The sequence below is a fragment of the Malaclemys terrapin genome, chromosome 3 (assembly GCF_027887155.1).
Source record: "Malaclemys terrapin pileata isolate rMalTer1 chromosome 3, rMalTer1.hap1, whole genome shotgun sequence".
NCBI classification, from domain to species: Eukaryota; Metazoa; Chordata; order Testudines; family Emydidae; genus Malaclemys; species Malaclemys terrapin.
Window position 1 is genome coordinate 59,720,999 of NC_071507.1, and position 18,018 is coordinate 59,739,016.

At 42.1% G+C, this 18,018-nt stretch overlaps 1 protein-coding gene across 4 annotated transcripts in view; it reads left to right on the plus strand.

The window, feature by feature from the left end:
* Window positions 1–18,018, plus strand: part of KIF6 (kinesin family member 6) — a 271,652-nt gene that overhangs the window by 183,831 nt on the left and 69,803 nt on the right. For 3 of the 4 annotated variants that reach the window (XM_054024404.1, XM_054024405.1, XM_054024407.1), the window contains one exon: window positions 7,081–7,136. The exons of the other annotated variant lie outside the window; for it this stretch is intronic. In XM_054024404.1, the coding sequence (XP_053880379.1) occupies window positions 7,081–7,136 (56 nt within the window). The remainder of the gene's footprint in view (window positions 1–7,080; window positions 7,137–18,018) is intronic. 4 annotated transcript variants of the gene reach the window in all.

The window sequence follows — 18,018 nt, forward strand, 5'->3', positions numbered from 1 at the left end:
GAGTTTTATAGGCTGAGGCACTGAATTAAGATACCAAAGGGACTCACAAAATCTGTGTTCTAGTCCTCTACTACTGATTTTCTGTGTGTTGTTGGCCAAGTCATTTGAACCTTTCTGTGCCTATCTCTCTCAAATAGAAATAGCAATACTTTCCTACCGCACATATTAATGTTGTAAAGCACTTTGAGCTCTTCAGATGGACGGGACTAGAGAAGAGCAGCATATTGAAAGTAGCAATCCACAGCAAGGAAGACAGTGACAATCCTGGAAATTACAACACATCAGACAATGTCAACTGGCCAACCATGCTATGTCATTTCCACTTCTGCATGTGGCATATATACACAGCACACCCACAGCATTCAGTGACAAACAGGGCATTTGGGAGGTGATCAGAGGTATGAAGGTGGATCTATAATACCTCTCTCACTTTTTATACTCCTGTGTCTCTCTCCCAACTTTTCCTTTTGTCTCCTCCCTTTCCTGGCTTCATCCTTAGAATGGTCTCCCACCCCATGTGCACCAAAGGCCTTATTTTCAGAGGCACTGAGCAGCTGCCATTCCCATTAACTTGAGAGTATCTCTGAAAATCAGGCCCCAGGTTATCTCCCTCTCCTCTCTGCATTTTATTCTGAAACTCGCTGTTTGTTTGTTTTTTGTTAACCTTCTCTGAACTGCATAACTTCATTCTTATGTCTACATCTTCCATTCTCTGACACCCAGGTACCAAGATGATGAGAGTGTAAGAAGTAGATAAATATTTATTTTTTTTTGTAAAGTATACATATTGAACTATCCTGTTTAGAAATGACTGTATTCTGATGATTAATAGATCAAATGATTCATGAGTAACTTAATGCGATCATTTCTTACATCTCTTCCTTTCAAGAACTGATAAAACAGTTTATAAATAAAAGATTTCAGTGACATTACATCAACATAAAATTGGAGTAGCACAGTGGTGAATCAGGACCATCATTTCTTGGACTTAATGCATGTTTTTATCAATTTTTCTGACCCAAAGCATTGTGAAGGAAAATGCATATTTCCTTTTGTATTCTGACTATATAGTAGAGATCAGCCCAAACCACAAAGTTTGTACCAGATTCAAATTTCCCCAAATTTCAAGGGAGTTCAGACCCACACTCTTGAGTACCCCATTTCTAATACATAGCAATTGTCATTATTCACAAGTGCTGTGTGAATCTTGATCCATTTGGAAATCATTTCTCATGCTGTTTGCAGTGGACTTTAGCAAAGGAGATTTGCAACTCAAAGTTTATTATGTTTGTTAAAAACAGATTCATCTCAAGTCTGTAATTTGGAATGCAGCTGCTGAACCACCAGTTGCAAATTGCACAGTAAAGATCTTACGCACAATACATATTTAAAGGTTACCATACCTTTCCTGTATATGCAAGCCTCTCATGCTAATATTTTTGTGTACAGTAGCATAACCACTTCCGTTATATCATGGCAGCTTTTGATTCAATTTACTTATATTTTAATTGCTTTTTTCTTCTCTTTTTTCTCTTGGTTTTTTCCCTCTTTTACCTTATTTTGGGTGAATTTCTTTTCTTTTTATTTCCATGTTAGTTATATTGTTTGTGTTGGTTGTGAGTTTAACATAAAACTGAAAGCTTGACTGTAATGCTAACAACTATAACAATTCAAATGTCTTGAGCACTGGGAGCCAGCTATATAGGTGCTTTCTGTAGATGCCTTTGTATAACTGAAATACAATAAAAATCTTGAATTAAATTTGATTTAAAATAAAAATTAAAAAAAAAGGCAGCAGGTGCTCCTTTAAAACAATGTGCATAAGAGAAATATGTATTTTAAACTTTGTAAATAATGCTTTTCATCTGTAAGCCACAAAGCACTTTCCAAAGGTGTGTCAATATTTCTTTCCTCAGTTTTTACAGATGGAGAAACTGAGGTACATTAAGGATTAGTTTCTTGATGAAGGTCATACAATGAATGAGTCATTGCTCAAGTGAGAAACAGAATGTAGGGTTTCTTCGTCTCAATACACTTTAACTGTCCCTTTACTTCAGCTGGCCTTGGGGAACACTAAACAAGTGGCCTCATGAGGTATAAGGGCCACTCCTGCAGACATGTATGCATCTGGCACAGAACAGTTGCTATTCATTTCTGTCCTCTACAGTGAAAACTGCTGCTGCTGCCCACTGGCACTGCCTAAATGCCTATATTTGTAACCACACAGAGGCAGAGTTCCGGGCCTTTGACTTCCTACACTACACCTCCAAAAAGCTTAATAATGTCTGTGCCTGCCAAGGCATTGAGGAGAGGAGAGGAGAGGAGAGGAGAGGAGAGGCTTCTCTTAGCATCCATTCCTTGAAGTGAAGAAAAATCTTAAATCTCATTTTCCAGTGAAACGTGTGTGAAAACTTGTCCCAGTCGAGCCACTACAATCTAGCTTCCCATGCTGCACCAGACATTCTAAACCCAGCCCCAGCATATGTTTCCAATTACAAGATCTCATTGTAACGTAGAGGTATAATGTGAAGCTGGTCTGAAGGCTTGTCCACAGGGTGCATTAATGTGTGCCACAGAGGTGTAAATTCTAGTGCACACTAGTGGGCCGTGCACTGTCTGGCCTGTATGGACCCTGCTGGTGGTCCCATTTGAAACGCACCATGTAGACAAGCTCTCAGTTTCTTTGTTCTCCTACCCCAGATTTTCCACTTATTTTCCTCTTTAAGTCTCAACTGTCCAACCTGCCAGCTTAGGCCATTTTTGCCTTTTCTCCTCTACTCACAAGCTTTTGTTAATCTGCTTTGATACCACAGTGTCAAATCACTCCTGGTTTAACTGTTGTGGTCAGTAGTTACCAAGGGATGAATTTGGCCCATGGTGATTGAGTCTGCAATAATCCATAATGGAATCAAGCTGTGCCACCTAATAGTCTGTAATAAATGAGTGCTAAACTGATGTTGGCTCTCCCATTTGATGGCCTCTGAGAAAGTCAGCTTTTATGCTGACTGAAAAAACAGAGACTTATATTTCAAAAAAAATTATTTTGGATATGTCATATTTGCATTTTAAGGATGAAATCTTTGCACCATTGAAGTCAGTGGCCAAACTCCCATTCATTTCAATGGGACAAGGATTTCACCCTATGAGTTTTACTTATGATGGCAACTAAAATCTCAGCAACAACAGTCTTCTTGAGGGAACTGTATACTCACTCAGGCTACATGTGAATTTCCTATGGACTGCACGAATACAGTTGCTTAACTGACCAGTAAGCATTAATGTTCACATACTGATGATCAGTCTCCCTTGAGAGCACCCTTATGCTAGATTTCTTCTTGGAAAAGAATCAGAAACGACACCTTTTCCCATAATTCAATTAGCAGGTTGAACCCAGAAGTGTTTGTTTTGGTTTTACTCAATCATAGGCATTTTACCTGAGTACTGACCAAGAAACAGTGAGTAAGGAACTCAGGATTTGGCCCAAGGGTTGGGAGGAGAAAGAGAAAGAGGCCATTTGGAGGTTTCTCTTTAGATCTCTGCCCTGACTGCAGGATATCTCTTTGGTTGTATTAAGTCAATACTCATGGAAATACAGTAGCTTATAAAAACAAAAGAATGCAAATGAATGTTTCTAAGGCTTCTCCCTACTTGTGTCATAAATAGCAAGTGTCAAGGAGCCTTTTTGTAGAGGCTACTTATCCATGCTGAATTCAGCTTTAACAGTAAGTGAGCATGAGCAAATGTGGATGTGGTGGTCCAAAATACCTAGTCTGAGGGGAAAACTGACTAATTAAGATGGGGCAGTAACCCAAACCACATCTCCCTAGTGGGAAAGCAATATTTCTTAACTCTACACCACTGCTGTTTGAGCTAGACAGAAATACAACTTGTGGGTTTCCCCAGCAGGGTTCTGCTAGAGCATGGCTCATCCAGATCAGCGGAAGGCTCCGTTAACAGTCAAGTACAGTAGTTTTGCCTCCAAACCCTGCAAGGAATGACTATACACATCTAAGTAACCATTCCAAATTTCGCAACAACGCTACTGCCCCATCACAACAATCTTGATACAGCAAATCACCCCTCTGGTATTTATTTCCTTCTTCGATTATTACAATGGAGTTTTCCTGTAATATACCTCAAATCCCTCAGGACTTTTTCAACTGTTGCCATTGTATATAGAGTTAATTTCCTTTACCATTAAACTAGAATAAATTTGGTGTTACAGAGTATATTTTGTATACCATGTACCCTAAATAGCTTTACAAATTACTGAGTTAGATACTGGCAGGCTAGTGATTCTGTCAGCTGATGCAGTAATAGCACAAACAGCCTGGGATACTGCAACCTGTTTAACAGAAAGGGCAAAGAAAGCAGGGGGAGGAAAATTCTAGCAGCCTCCTAGGGAAGATGGAGAAATTTAGTCCACTTACTGGATCCTATCTTTTGGCTGTTCTTTTTGGAAGGTGCTCAGATATCATTGTGATGGGCACCTTGTAAGAATGTAGATGAAGCAAGTTTGCTGAGAGTGCTAATTGTTAGTATTTTGGGAAAGGAATACTGCCTTACATCACATTTCCAGCTGAACAGAAACCACTGCAGATTGCAGAAACCAATCACTGCAGATTATTTTGAATAATACATGAGGATGTGATCCTTAGAGGATAACAAGGAAGTTTTCAAGTTAGTTAATTTAGAAACATTGTTAGTGTTATTAGTTAAGCATTGCAGTCATCTTTTATGAAATAAGAAATAAGGAAATTGTTTGTTTGCGTCACCATAGTAATTACGTAGAGGCCCTAGTCGTGAACCAGAAACCCATTGTGCTAAGCATTGCAAACAGAGAACAAAAAGATATCCCCTGCCTCAATGAGCTTACAGCCTCATGGGTCACTCCAACCGGCAACTAATTTTACCATTGTTTACATGACTTAAACTACTATCATTGTACATTTATGCAGAGAAGACAGCATGGTGTAGATGCTTGAGCAAAGGGCTAGGAGCTAGGAACTTATTAATTGCACTACACTCGTTGTGTGGCTTAGGGCAAGTCACGTAACTGCTCTGTGCCTCATTTTCCTCACCTTTAAAATTGGGATGCCAATACCTTCCTCCAAAGAGTGTTATAGGGTTTGTTTAGTTAATGTTTGTACAGTGCTTTGGAAATGTACAGCACTAAAAGTATCAGAGGGGTAGCCGTGTTAGTCTGGATCTGTAAAAAGCAACAGAGAGTCATGCGTCTGACGAAGTGGGCATTCACCCACAAAAGCTTATGCTCCAATACATCTGTTAGTCTTAAAGGTGCCACAGGACTCTCTCTAGCACTAAAAGTGTTATTCGTTGTATTATGATCTCACATCCAGAAGAGCCCAATATAGTTGTACATATGTTACACACGCAGGAATCACTCACCTGCCATTGAAATGCAGTCATCTTCATGATAGAATAAAGTGGCAATTTAAGCAGACACAGAAACACCACACAACAGTTCAGGACTTAAGGTTAAAAACAATTGAAACTTGCAGTAGGAATGTTATTACCAGAACTAGAACTTGGCCAGGCCACCAGGGTTAACATCCCTACTCTTGCAAAAAGTTCCCTGGGATCTTTAATTATCACAAGTGGTCAAAGCCTCAGTTTTCTTTTTCAACACTCCCTAGAAACATGAGGGTTAATTAGCTCAGTACAAAAACAGAGGGAAAAGCCATTTACTGAATCACCAACACCACTTCCTGCAGCTGGCTGGGTTGTACTTGGTCTCCCATCCAAGTATTGACCAAGGTCAATTTTTCCGTCAAACCACTATCCCAAGATGGTAAGACTCTAAGACCTCAATCTGTGCTAGTATAAGGAGGGTACAAATGTGCAGTATTAAGTAAAAGGAAAATGTTGTATTACTGGAACAGTGCAAAAGAAAATTAAGGACAAAAATGTGCTTGAAAGAAAAGGTATTTAATTTATGGGTGTTTATCAGTTATAATCCTCTACAGAGTATGAAATAAACTGAGGGAAATGTCACATATTTAAAACCTCTTTTCCAGCTACGCATAGCACTCGTTGAATGCTACAAAACTAATTTTTCCATACATTGATTTGAATTTTGAAGTCATTGATTCAGTTCCACCATGTTCAGGCCCCTTTTCATTTGCTGTTTGTTTGAAAGATTTCATATGGATGGGTTTCAGTTCAACAAATGTTTGGAATATGGCTGGGTTTTTGTTTGAATACCTGCATTTGCATGCAAAGAAGGGTATCTGTGGACAAACGAGTATTAATAATTTCCACTATTCATCATTTCTTATTCTCCTGTCTAAAATTTTGTTAGGGAGCCTTACTATGTGACTTGGGTGACCGGTTACACATCACAAATAATGAATAGTGATGTGAGCAGTTTGCATACAGCTCAGAAGCTGAAAAATTTTCATCCAAACTATTCAGTGAATCTTTACAAATAAAACTTGGAATTTCTGTTCCCTAAGATATTCTGACATTTTGGGTTGGGTTTTTTTTAATTATTCTGAATTGGAATGAAAAGCTACAATTTCAAAACTTCTCATGAAACAAACAAGCCACAAAATTTCAGTTTGGGACCATCAAATCATTTAGTTTTGATAAGGTAAAAAGCATGTTGTTTCAATAGGTAAAAACAGTTCAGTTTGACGTTGTTCCAGTTCATTTTGTTTTGACTTTTATGTTATATTACTATATTAAATATTGCATGTAATATTAAAAGTAATATTTTCATATAATATAAAAGTCAAAACAAAATTAAATGAAACTTTTTGACACTATCAAAACAAAACAAGAAAGTCATAATGATTAATTTAGACTTTTTTCAGTCAAAAATTTTGTCAAAACTGACACATTCAAGTTGAACAAAATTGCCTTTTACAATGGAAATCTATTCCGTCTAAAAAAATGTGACCAACGCTACTTACAGATAACAAGTCATTCACAATAATGAGTTTGCAGATAATTTGCAAAGAGAAATACAGTCTTGATTTGTTAGAAAAAATATTCTCAACAAATAGCTCTAGCTGTAGTTTTGAGTAACTCCACCTGTTACTCTGTTTCTGTCATTAGGTTTGCTGAAGCAAAATCCCTAGGAGAAAAAGTAAATGAAGTAAGAAATAAAATAAGTAAGTAGATTTGTTTTAATTTCCTTATCTATCTAAATAATTGTCGGTTTTAACATACATTCATAACATACCAGGGACATGTAACCAGAGTCTGTTTTCTGATGAAAATTAACCAACCCATTACTAATAAAAGTCTCTTTAAGACTAGTTCCCAGCTGACGACAGGAGATGTGGTCATTTTAAGTACAAACTTTGATTATTAGAAATTCCATAATGTGAAAGCCAAATATATTCTTCATTTGGGGCTTTAGGTAATAGCTGTCACTTATCTGAAGTGGAACGCAGCCCTGTTGAAAGGTGTTTAGCATTTGCAATCCAGAATCTGATGCGGAAAATATCCAAATACTGTGTGGTTTAGAAAGATTGTAAACTGTGCGGGTCAGGGATTGCACTTACCTGTGTGTTTGTAAAGAACCTAGCACAACAGGGCCCCAGTACTGATTGGGCCTTTGTGCTCCACCCTTATACATTTAATAAGTAGGAATGTGAGACTCCTATGGGAAGGGTGAGTGTTTAAACAAACAAAAAAATTAGAAGATCTCAGGGTTTCAAGAGAAATCTCTCTGCACCAGGAGGAAAACACCTTTTTATCTTGCTCTTTTCAGAAGAAACAACACTGTAGGATTTTAATATTCCTGGGGGCCAAATGCTTTCTCTAGTTCCTAGCCCAAACAACCAAGCTCTATGCTGGGGAAATCTTCACTGGTCCTGAGAGAAAGAATCCTTTTCCACAGACCGGCAATATAATCACTCAGAGCATTACCATAGCTGTAAGCTTCGGAGCTTTGGTAGAACCCCCACTTGCAGATTAAGACCACTTTACTTCTGAATGACAGCATCCACACTGGAGTTTGGGTGCTTTAAATTCACACCTTTAGTTCATTCATCTTAAATTTCCTGAGTATTCCCATGTAGCACATGCCCATAGAGTATCCTGCTAGGCAGTATGTACCAGCAAAATGCTGTTTTACAAACCCAAAATGAGAGCCACGCTCTTTGAGTGGCTATGTTTAATTTGTTTTAGTGGATCCCAGCAAAATCTAGAGTAAAGCGTTGGCTTTGATTGCAGTATTGTTTGCTTTTCCTTTTCCCAAAAGATAGTCAGAACTGTTGACAAAAACACTGGAACAGAATTGTGATTTTGCAGCATTTACAAACATTTGTTGTTAAATAGTTTTTCTCATCAAACCCTGTATTGAGATAATCAAAATTGGTTTTATTTACTGTTTCAATATTAACACTGAAGAATGTGAATGGATCAGTAGCAGAAAATAGCCAGCCCTTCGATCACTGGCTGCCACTATGCACAGATCATTAGAGCTGTGCTGAACTTCAAGATACATACCTGCATCCACAGGTAATTCTAATAATAACCATCCATAAAGATGCCAAAAGGTTCCTTTCAAAAATCAGAACAGAAAGCCCTTTTCCCTCTACCTGTTTCTAAGGAAACCCTTTAGAAGACTTTACTTATTTGTTTGTTATTGTTTGCTTTAAATTTCCTGTGACACAACATACAGATTGTGGATTTTTTTCATTAAAAAACCCCTTTTCTAAAAGCTTTAATTTTTTCTAAAGCAAGGTCACTGCCATTACTAAAAAGTACAGTCATCTAAACAAACTTAGTTGCCTAAAGTTTGATTACTTTGAAAATGTTGCTGTTCTAGTGGTTAGAGTGGATGACTAGGATGAAGGAGCTGTATGTTTCTCTTCCTGATTCTACTGCAGTCTCACTGTGATACCTTGGTCAAGAAATTTAACTTCTCACCTCAATTTCCCCATCTGTAAAATGGGAATAATATCCATCTTTGTAGAGTGTTTTGAGATCCTTGAATGAAAGTCCAAGATAGTATTATTATTATTGTTACTGTTGTTGTTATTGTTTTTATTATTATTATTGGTCTAGAATCTGCTTCCAATCCATTGTAAATGCAGTTTTCTCTAAGATACAACCAACTTTTCCTAAAAACTCACTCTGGGCTGAAACTTGGAATTCAAGTCCTCACCTTAGGTGTGTTTTTTGTTGGTTTGGGTTTTTTAATAGTATCAATTTGTACTAACTTTAGTTTCAATTGATCTGGTATTTTTCAAGTGATAGGCAGACAAACTCTCATTTTGTGGTTATAAATGTTTTTCATGTATTGTATAGGCTTTTAGGCACCAATCCTATAAAAGGATCTGTGTGAGTGTACACAGCTGAACTCCATGCTGATGAGTGTCCACCTTCATGGATCACTTCAAAATCTCGGTCACAGGCTGTAACATAGGCTACTTTGTTAATAGTTTCAAAATATTAATAAAATGCCAGAGGATTAAGAAAGAGATCATAGTGCAAAACCACTTTCCCAGAAGAATTTTTTTTTTAATAACTACATGCTGGGCATATGAAATCTAGTACTGTGGTATTATAATGTAGGTTGTATTGAGCTATTCCTTCGGCCTATCAGGGCCTTTTCAGATCACCTCTATTAATAAACCTGCCTATTAGCACCTCTCAGACAATTATTAGATCCCTAGGGTCAAGAAAGTTTCTGTAGCTAAACCAGAGCAATTAGGCCAGTTTACATAGTTAAGCAGTCTGAAACAATTTTCCAGTTAAGCCTGGCTCATTCATAGTTTGCGTATTCAGACAAAGCAACATTATTGATGCCACATAAGGTTACTAACCTGCCAATATTATACTGAAAAACCTGATAGGGGCAATAATAGTCATCTGGGCCTGCAGCTAGGTCTTTAATTCACTTTTATTGTTGTTTTGGTTTCCTTAAAACATTCCTGGCTGAGTTGATGTACAAAATCAAGAACAGATCCCATCAATATCAGTTTCTTCTATTTCCAAGTTACACTTAATAATATAAAACTATGCACCACAGAGGTCATTGGGGGAACCTCCTGGTAAGCCACTTGGTGCAATGTAGAACCCATTTCACATGGTCTGATTATATACAGTGATATTGACAGTAGTTGGCTGTAACCTAAATTTGTATCCTGTGTGTCATAACTACCCTCTCATTCCGACTTTCTTTTGGAAGTATTGCAGTATTTTGCAATAGAAGTTATGCAAAATACTGCAACCACTTCCCAAATACATCAGCATTTTGAAAAACACATAAGGCACTTGGAACTGAGCAAAGAAATTCACAATGTGACTTTTTCTGGTAGGCTTTTGTGGTTGCTGTTGTTGATTTCACAAAAAGATAAAGGAAAAACATCCTAGGAGTCAGTGGGAGTTTAACTGCAGAACGACTATAATATCAGTAATAAGATACTGCAGCTAGCATTCCTCTATTTTAATTCCTCTCTGCAGTTGCACCACAGAGAATCAAATCCTGCCACCCTTATTTATACTGAATAGTATCTTACCCTGTGAGTAGTTCCACTGATTGCAGGGTAGTACTCAACATGAGGAAAGGAGGCAGAATCTGGACTATCATGAATAATAATAATAATAAAACTGTAGGGTATGGTCACATAGTCCAAACCTCTGAGTGCAAGAATCTCTATAAACTTCTAACCTTTTGTTCTCCTACTACTCCATGATCTGCACTGGTTTTGCAATAAGCATCTGGGTGGACTTCAACATGTTGGGTTTTTTAACTCATAAAGCACTAAATGGTTTGAGATCTGGTCACCTGAGAGATTGTCTCTTTGCCTGTGGTATGCTACCACAAATGAGATGAAGAGAGGTATTTGAGCTGGAGCTACTTTAATATAAATGAGAAGGAGCTGCTGGCAGGGTGCAGTCCATAAGAGGTCCTCAGCTTTGGAACCTGCTCCCCACTTGGTCTGCCAGAGCCCAGCATTATTAACCTTCTGTGCATGCTGCAAGGGCCATTGATTTTTTTCTCCTCTCCAAGATTGTCAAGGAGAGGCTGATCTGAGGTGGATATAGTTATGTGCAGTTCCTTGTTTATTCTGATTTTTAACTTATGGGTAAGGTGTTCAGGGCACAGGATGGGCACCTATAGTACAGTTTTGGGAGGGAGGGAGTATCCTCCAGGTCAAGTCTTGAAGGCCTCAAAGGCCGTGATACTATCACAATTCCACTCCCCAGGTGATCCTATCCACAGAGAATCCCCACAGCAGGAATTCTCTTTTCCCAGCACACTGAAAAATAGTGCTGCACAACAGTTCTCTCCCACTCTTCTGTGAAAGATTTTGGAGGGGCAGGGCAAGAGGGTCTGCAACTGCACAAGCTGCTGGTCAGCATCCCCAATCAAGTGGCAGCAAAGAGGCCGGGAGCACTACTTCAGTGGAATTAGAACAGAAAAGAATTTGGCCCATTGAGGAGACTTTAGAAAATATGCTCTGTACAAGGAAATTAAGCTGGTCTATTTTTACTGAGTTTAGTGATTAAAAGAGCTGCTCACACGCAAGCATGCAATAGGCACATGTACAGTTGATGCATATATGATTAGTAAAGATTTCCAATGCTTCACTATAAATGTCTGTTTTACTTGGGATGTTTATACCACTATTTGTTCTAATTTTTCCTGAGGAAAAAATTAGACCAAATGGTATTTGAAAGCCCAAAGGGAGGCAGCTGTTCCTTTTAGTCTGTCCAGAAATCAGCTAACGCTATAATTGAAGCTGTTTGAGGAAAGGCAAACTCATGTGGGAGTAATAGCTGTGCAAGCAAACAACAGGCCCTCTAGTAATGAAAAAGGCTAGGTGGGTGGATTATGTGCATGTGATGTTGACTGTGCAACCATACCCCCAGGAATGTTGTGATGTTTCATTGGTCTGCCTTCTCTGAAACGTTATGGTGAGGCTGCTTAATGCATGAGATCGTATGATATCCAAGACAATCATACTCTTCGGTGAGGCCAAAGAGCTACTATTAGAAAATGAGATTACAGTATAATTAATTTTTTATACATAGCACTTATATCATTTTCACAATACATTGTAATACTGCCAACGATAGAGTAAGGCAGTGAGAGTTGTTGTGGGGGCAGTAGCACAAGAAGAAGTGTGAAGGGCTAACAATAAGAGGAGGCAAAGAATAAAATATTGGTCAAGATTGTCCACTGCCTTACATTTTATGCAGCCTTTTATGTGAGTACCAAGTGGGTGTAAAACACTATTGCCTCCAAACTCTCCACTCACACGAGTGGCAGGATTTTATACCCACTTTGCACTGATGTAAATGATGACAGAAGTTGCAAGACAGTGGAAAATCAGAACTATTGCTTAGAAAAAGCTTTATTCAACTAGTAGTAAGGTTTAGACCCACAAAGAAACAACATCGAAGGTTAAGGTTACTATTCCAGTCAGATTACCCTTGTTCCTGGGTATTGCAATACATAGGGTATGTCTACACTACGAAATTAGGTCGATTTTATAGAAGTCGATTTTTTAGAAATCGATTTTATACAGTCGATTGTGTGTGTCCCTACTAAGCGCATTAAGTCGGCAGAGTGCGTCCACAGTACTGAGGCTAGCATTGACTTTCGGAGCGTTGCACTGTGGGTAGCTATCCCACAGTTCCCGCAGTCTCCGCCGCCCATCGGAATTCTGGGTTGAGCTCCAAATGCCTGATGGGGCAAAACCATTGTCGCGGGTGGTTTGGGGTACATGTCATCAGGCCCACCTCCCTCCCTCTGTGAAAGCTACGGCAAACAATCGTTTCTCAACTTTTTTCCTGGGTTACCTGTGCAGACGACATACCATGGCAAGCATGGAGCCCTCTCAGCTCACTATCACCGTATGTCTCCTGGGTGCTGCTGGCAGATACGGTACTGCATTGCTACACAGCAGCAGCTCCTTGCCTTCACAGCAGCAGACGGTGTAGTACGACTGCTAGCCGTCGTCATTGTCTCCTGGGTGCTCCTGGCCGACCTCGGTGAGGTCAGTCAGGGGCGCCTGGACATAAATGGGAGTGACTCCAGGTCATTCTCTTCATTAAGTTTCGTCTCATGGAGATTCAGTCCTGCCTGGAATATCATGCAAGCTGGAGGCTTCTGCCTCAGGCTGCTCTCCCAGCCAGCAGCACCGCGTGGTTGCACCTACCCCAGCCTACACCTTGCTCCCATGGCTCATGAAGCCTGGACAGTAGTAAGGAGTAGTTCAACTATAGGCTGAGCAAGTGAAGAATGGTGGTAGAATGTGCCTTTGGATGTTAAAAAGCTTGCTGGCGCTGTTTGCTGACTGGGCTGTTTGCGATTAGAAGAGCACAGCAAGGCACGCTGTGCATCACAGAGGCTTTGAAAACCAGTTTCATGACTGGCCAGGCTTTAGTGTGACAGTTGTGTGTGTTTCTCCTTGATGCAAACCCGCCCCCTTTGTTGATTTTAATTCCCTGTAAGCCAACCCTGTAAGTCAGGTCGTCAGTCACCCCTCCCTCCGTGAGAGCAACAGCAGACAATCGTTTCGCGCCTTTTTTCTGCGCAGACGCCATACCACAGCAAGCATGCAGCCTGCTCAGCTCAGCCGCCGCTGTTGTGTCCTGGGTGCTGCTGGCAGCAGACGGTGCAGTAGAACGACTGCTTCCGCTGCCACTCTGCTCTCCTGCTCTGGCAGCAGACGGTGCAGTAGGGCTGCAAACCATCGTCATCGAACGACCGCTTCCACTGCCACCCTGCTCTCCTGCAGACGCCATACCATGGCCAGCATGGAGCCCGTTCAGATCACCGTGGCAGATATGAGCACTGTAAACACCACACGCATTATCCTGCAGTATATGCAGCACCAGAAACTTCAAAAGCAGGCGAGGAAGCGATGGCAGCGCGGTGACGAGAGTGATGAGGACATTGACACAGACTTCTCTCAAAACACGGGCCCTGGCAATTTGGACATCATGGTGGTAATGGGGCAGGTTCATGCCGTGGAACGCTGATTGTGGGCCTGGGAAACAAGCACAGACTGGTGGGACCGCATAGTGTTGCAGGTCTGGGATGATTCCCAGTGGCTGCGAAACTTTCGCATGCGTGAGGGCACTTTCATGGAACTTTGTGACTTGTTTTCCCCTGCCCTGAAGCGCAAGAATACCGAGATGAGAGCAGCCCTCACAGTTCACAAGCGAGTGGCGATAGCCCTCTGGAAGCTTGCAATGCCAGACAGCCACTAGTCAGTCAGGAATCAATTTGGAGTGGGCAAATCTATTGCGGGGGCTGCTGTGATCCAAGTAGCCAACGTGATTACTGACCTGCTGCTATCAAGGGTAGTGACTCTGGGAAATGTGCAGGTCATAGTGGATGGCTTTGCTGCGATGGGATTCCCTAACTGTGGTGGGGCGATAGATAGAACGCATATCCCTATCTTGGGACCAGAGCACCTTGGCAGCCAGTACATAAACAAAAAGGGGTACTTTTCAATGGTTCTGCAAGCACTGGTGGATCACAAGGGACGTTTCACCAACATCAACGTGGAATGGCTGGGAAAGGTACATGACGCTTGCATCTTTAGGAACTCTGGTCTGTGTGAACGGCTGCAGCAAAGGACTTACTTTCCAGACCAGAAAATAACCATTGGGGATGTTGAAATGCCTATAGTTATCCTTAGGGACCCAACCTACCCCTTAATGCCATGGCTTATGAAGCCATACACAGGCACCCTGGACAGTAGTCAGAAGCTGTTCAAGTATAGGCTAAGCAAGTGCAGAATGGTGGTAGAATGTGCATTTGGACGTTTAAAAGTGTGCTGGCGCAGTTTACTGACTCGGTTAGACCTCAGCGAAACCAATATTGCCATCGTTATTACTACTTGCTGTGTGCTCCACAATATCTGTGAGAGTAAGGGGGAAACATTTATGGCGGGGTGGGAGGTTGAGGCAAATCGCCTGGCCGCTGATCACGCACAGCCAGACACCAGAGCGGTTAGAAGAGCACAGCAGGGCGCGCTGCGCATCAGAGAAGCTTTGAAAACCAGTTTCATGACTGGTCAGGGGGCTACGATGTGAAAGTTCTGTTTGTTTCTCCTTGATGAAAACCCGCCCCCTTGGTTCACTCTACTTCCCTGTAAGCCAGCTGCCCTCCCCTTCCCCCTTTGATCACACTTGCAGAGGCAATAAAGTCATTGTTGTTTCAAATTCATGCATTTTTTATTAATTCATCACACAAATGGGGGGATAACTGCCAAGGTAGCCCGGGAGGGGTGGGGAAGGAGGGAAGCACCGGGTGGGGTGGTGGAGGAGGGGAGGAGGGAAGGACAAGGCCACACTGCACTTCAAAACTTATTGAATGCCAGCTTTCTGTTGCTTGGGCAGTCCTCTGGGGTGGAGTGGTTGGGTGCCCGGAGGCCCCTCCCACCGCGTTCTTGGGAGTCTGGGTGAGGAGGCTATGTAACTTGGGGAGGAGGATGGTTGGTTACACAGGGGCTGCAGCAGCGGTCTGTGCTCCTGCTGCCCTTCCTGCACCTCAACCATACGCCGGAGCAGATCAGTTTGATCCTCCAGTAGCCTCAGCATTGCTTCCTGCCTCCTCTCATCACGTTGACGCCACCTATCATCTTGATCCCACCACCTCTCCTCTTGCTCCTGCCACCTGTCCTCTCACGTGTCCCTCCTGTCCTCGCATTCATTTTGTACTTTCCTGCACTTTGACATTGTCTGCCTCCACACATTCTGCTGGGCTCTTTCAGTGTGGGAAGACTGCATGAGCTCAGAGAACATTTCATCGCGAGTGCGTTTTTTTCACCTTCTAATCTTTGCTAGCCTCTGGGACGGAGATGATGGGAGTATTGACACATTTGCAGCTGTGAGAGGAAAAAAAGGGAGAGTAGTATTTAAAAAGACACATTTTAGAGAACAATGGGTAGACTCTTCCACGGTGAATCAAGCTGTTAACATTACATAGCACATGTGCCTTCTTTACAAGGTCGCATTTTGCCTCTTATATTGAGGGCCTGCCGGTTTGATGTGAGAGATCACACGTGCAGGGCCGGCGGGCAACAGAATTCGGCTTGCAGCCAGACATAAGTCACAGTCTTTTGGCTTCTTTAACCTTCATAACGTGGGAATGGTTTCAAACAGCAGCGCCCTCATTTCCCATACCAAGCACCTGTTGGGTTGGCCATTTAAAAGGAGGGGCTGTGGTTTTCGGGTTAACATGCAGCACAAACCCAACTAACCCCCCCCCCCCCCCACACACACACACACACAATTCTCTGGAATGATCGCTTCACCCCTCCCCACACTGCACTGCGTGGCTAACAGCGGGAATGATTTCTGTTCAGCCACAGGCAAACAGCCCAACAGGAACGGCCACCTCTGAATGTCCCCTTAATAAAATTCCCCTATTTCAACCAGGTGACCATGAATGATATCACTCTCCTGAGAATAACACAGAGATAAAGAACGGATGTTGCTTGAATGCCAGCAAACTCCGGGACCATACGCCGCCATGCTTTGTTATGCAATAATTCCAGACTAAGTGCTACTGGCCTGGTGTGGTAAAGTGTCCCACCATGGAGGATGGAATAAGGCTGCCCTCCCCAGAAACCTTTTGCAAAGGCTTTGGGAGTACATCCAGGAGAGCTTCATTGAGATGGCCCTGGAGGATTTCCGCTCCATCCCCATACATGTTAATGGACTTTTCCAGTAGCTGTACTGGCTGTGAATGCATCCCAAGTCTTCAGAGCAAATTAATCATTAAACACACTTGCTTTTAAACTATGTATTATATTTACAAAGGTACACTCACCAGAGGTCCCTTCTCCGCCTTCAAGGTCTGGGAGCCCGCCTTGGGTGGGTTGGGAGGGTACTGGCTCCAGGGGATAAACAGTTCCTGGCTTTCGGGGAAAATGGTTTCTCCACTTGCTTGCTGTGCGCTATCTTCAACCTCCTCATCTTCCTCATCCCCAAAATCCACATTTTTGTTGCGTGAGAGTCCATTGACAGAGTCCACGCACAGGGGTGGGGTAGTTTTAGGGGTACCCCCTAGAATGGCATACAGCTCATCATAGAAGCAGCATGTCTGGGGCTCTGACCCGGAGTGGCCGTTTGCCTCTCTGGTTCTTTGGTAGGCTTGCCTGAGCTCCTTAAGTTTCACACGGCACTGCTGCGGGTCCCAGTTATAGCCTCTGTCCTTCATGCCCTTGGAGATTTTTTCAAATATTTGGGCATTTCGTCTTTTGGAACGGGAGTTCGGCTAGCACGGATTCCTCTCCCCATACAGCGATCAGATCCAGTACCTCCCGTTCGGTCCATGCTGGAGCTCTTTTGTGATTCTGGGACTCCATGGTCACCCCTGCTGATGAGATCTACACGGTCACCTCTGAGCTCGCCATGCTGACCAAACAGGAAATGAAATTCAAAAGTTTGCGGGGCTTTTCCTGTCTGCCTGGCCAGTGTATCTGAGTTGAGAATGCTGTCCAGAGCAGTCACAATGGAGCACTCTGGGATAGCTCCCAGAGGCCAATACTGTCAAATTGCATCCACACTACCCAACTTCGACCCAGCAAGGTCGATTTCAGCGCTAATCCCCTCGTCGGGGAGGAGTACAGAAATCGATTTTAAGAGGCCTTTAAGTCAACAAAAATGGCTTCGTCATGTGGATGGGTGCAGGGTTAAATCGATCTAACGCTGCTAAATTTGACCTAACTTGTAGTGTAGACCAAGGCATAGTCTCATCTGGCAGGAGAACTCCTGCATCCCTTAGCAGATGCAGTACTCTGTCTGAGTTAGGGATGGACTAATACCATAACTCTGAAATTTTATGTTGTTGGTTTTAATGGCTTGAGTTCAAACACTATATTAAGTATATAGTATTTTTATTTTTGGAGCTCCTGTTTCTTAGCCTGGGGTCCATCAGCATTTTCATTTTCTCCCTTCTCCCTGCCACTGCACACACATGCATATGCACACACATAATCTCACTCAAAGAGAAGATGGTGCTTTATAAGTCAAGGACACCTAAAGAATGAATCCCAGGTGTCCTCATCT